At 54.8% G+C, this 2,726-nt stretch overlaps 1 protein-coding gene across 2 annotated transcripts; it reads right to left on the bottom strand.

Moving 5' to 3' along the window:
* Positions 1-369: 369 nt before the first annotated feature.
* LOC147986012 (peroxidase 43-like) lies at positions 370-2,043 on the bottom strand. Of its 2 annotated transcripts, none has more exons than XM_087544409.1 (4): positions 1,592-2,043; positions 1,310-1,495; positions 1,003-1,168; positions 370-910 (listed from the first exon to the last, which is right to left on the bottom strand). In XM_087544409.1, exons 1-4 carry the CDS (start codon positions 1,829-1,831, stop codon positions 489-491), a joined length of 1,014 nt encoding a protein of 337 aa, XP_087400535.1. In that variant the 5' UTR covers positions 1,832-2,043; the 3' UTR covers positions 370-488. The 2 variants fall into 2 exon arrangements, with proteins under 2 accessions (XP_087400535.1, XP_087400536.1); XM_087544410.1 differs by having other exon boundaries at positions 1,003-1,165; positions 1,592-2,036.
* Positions 2,044-2,726: the final 683 nt, after the last annotated feature.

The raw sequence follows: 2,726 nt of genomic DNA, 5'->3' as shown, positions 1-2,726 counted from the left end.
ACGTCAATAGTAACCATACACTCACTCACCGCCATTTGGTACTCTTACCACTGTTCCTGTGATAAGTTTGTACTTTGTAGTACTGTGCGATGCATGATTATGACACAGTTGGAGTACACAGTGCAATCACATGCATGCATGGGCGCCATATTTTCCTTGAGAACATTAAATCGGCACCGAATATAGACAGCTCAAACCAACACGCCGCTACTTAATCCGGAGTACGTACTCCCATTCTCATCTTTTCTGCGATTTTTGTTTCCTTTGCATTGCGCATTAATTGCTGCATGTTCTTGCCACTAGAAATCAAACACGTTGTTAACAACTCGTCCGTCAATCCGATGAAAATGCAATCTAAATCCCACCACATACAGAGGAGAAATCATGCCAATTTACTTAATTTTATCTGAATGAATTCATGTTTCCGCGAGAGATTTACAGTAATATGAATGCGATCATTCGTATGAATTATAGGAATGACGTGTCGATCAGTTCGTGTTGAACGCCGAACACTCGTCTCTGATCTCCCCGGCGTCGCCGGTGATGGCGCCGATGGTGCCCATCTTGATCATGGCGGCCACAAAATCCTGCGAGAAGCTGGAAGACGCCGCGCCGAGGTAGGCGCCGACGAGCGCGCCGGTGGCGTTGCTGGCCTCGAGCGCCGCGTCGGAGGCGATGGGGACGAGGCCCGCGCGGATGTTGCGGAGGATGGAGTCGTCGAACGTGCCCTGGCTGCCGCGGTCCAGCGGTACGCGCGTGTTGAAGTCGCCGGGCGCGCACCGGGCCTTGAGCTCCGACAGGAACGCCGCCGGGATCGACGGGTCCGACCCCGTGCGGCCGCCCGGCAGTGGGTAGCTGTACAGCCGATCCTTGACGAAGAAGCACGCCGTCGTGCCGATCGTGTGCGCCGCTGCATTTGCATGTCGCGGCGGAGGACGCCGTCGCGTGTCAGCGTGTGACGTGCATGCGCGCGCGTACGCACTACGTGAGCGATGTACGTACCTGTGAGGAGAACGAGGTCGCGGTCGTTGAGGCCGCTGGCGGCGAACTTGGAGCGGAGCACCTGGATGGAGTCGCTCACGTCCGGCAGCACGTCGGCGTCGCGCACGTTCGACGACAGCCCGTCGCGCCGCCCCGTCGGCACCTCGAACGACGGCCCGTTGGTCTGCTATGGCGCGCGTCAGACAAAGACAAGCAGCATCTCGATCGTCAGTGGCACCGCGCATCACGAGTTCCCGACAAGACTACAGACAAACACAGCGTGCATGCGGCACGAGTCGAACACCTCGTGTTAACATGACGTACGTACCATGGCTATGGCGTCGCGTGAGGCGAGAGCGATGATGTCGGCGCAGGAGACGACGCCGGGGCACTGCTCCTCGAGCTCCGCCTTGGCGCGGTCAACCACGTCCAGGCCGCGGAGGCCCTGGTGCTTGTTGTTGTTCACCTCCGCGGCGTTGCCCGCGCTCGTGATCAGCACCGACGCGTCGCATCCCTGCAGCAGCCACGCACTTGAATCACTCGCTCACTGCTACCCTGACATCGACACGGCTAACTGCATGGGCCATTCAGCCTGGCTATCTGCGCTCACTCTGACGAAGCAGTCGTGGAACTGGAGGCGGACGAGGGCGGGGAGGATGGTGGCGTCGGAGGCGGCGGCCTCCTGGACGGCGGCGGTGACGATGTCCTCGGCGCCGGGGCAGGAGTCGGAGTAGAACCCCATCTGAAGCTGACCGTGCGCGGCGCCGAAGAACAGCAAGAACACCAGTGTTAGCGCTGCCGGCGCGGTTGTCAGAAGGACGCCGTCGGCCATTCCTGGCAGACACGGCATCTAGCACAAGACTGCACAGGGAAATATTCTTGTGTCACTAACTCGAGATAGAGCAAGTGATGGGGAGTTGCATAAATGAGGGCTAATTTCATTTATAGAGCTTAATCTGGGCACTGCTGGCTGTCAGTATGGGGAGCTTGTCTTCATCGCTGTGTGAGTGTGATGCTCTACCACGAATGCGTTTAAGTTGGAATGAAGACGAGATTAAGGGCGTGTCGGATTGGAGACGTCTCAACCCGAACCGGAATGAAGCCCAAGGTTCTGGTTATCTGCAGAAAATGATTCTAATCAGCTGGCTGGATGCGGGAGGACGCCACGTTCCGTATTTTAACTAACCGAAGGAAACTCATGCAAACCGGCCCATATTCATCGAAATTTGGATAAAAAATAGCATAAATCATCCACACGTAACATGTAAATAAGTCTAGTACAGCAATGTCTCAAATTCGACTAGATAAACCAGATGTCTAACAAGTTTTTCATCAACGGATCATGTCGTCCCATGCATATTCCCTTCAGCTTCATCCAACAGTGTGTGTACGTAAATACCCATTCCTCTGTCCTGTGATACACCACGACAACGCGTGCGGACTATATATGACGTGTAGACCAATTTGAGTGAATGAATCAATCAACAAGTTGAGCAAGAGGAAGTAAAACTTACGATCTCGTCCTCTGCCGCGTGCAATGGCCAACTTGCCTCGAGCCGACGAACCATGTTGCAGTACTTGGTGACGCAAATCTAGATAGCGTGCCAGCGATACGACAACGACTTCACATTGCATTGTTGAATGATGTACATGTCATAGGGCGCAATGTACTTTTATGTGTGAAACTTTTCATGCACTTGCTCCCAGAAGGGCTCCTCTCTGCTCCTGCCTACGAAATCCGTGGA

This window comes from Triticum urartu, chromosome 2A (genome assembly GCF_056163025.1).
Source record: "Triticum urartu cultivar PI428250 chromosome 2A, HENAU_Tu73, whole genome shotgun sequence".
Lineage (NCBI taxonomy): Eukaryota > Viridiplantae > Streptophyta > Magnoliopsida > Poales > Poaceae > Triticum > Triticum urartu.
This window is presented reverse-complemented; position numbering and strand designations above follow the sequence as displayed.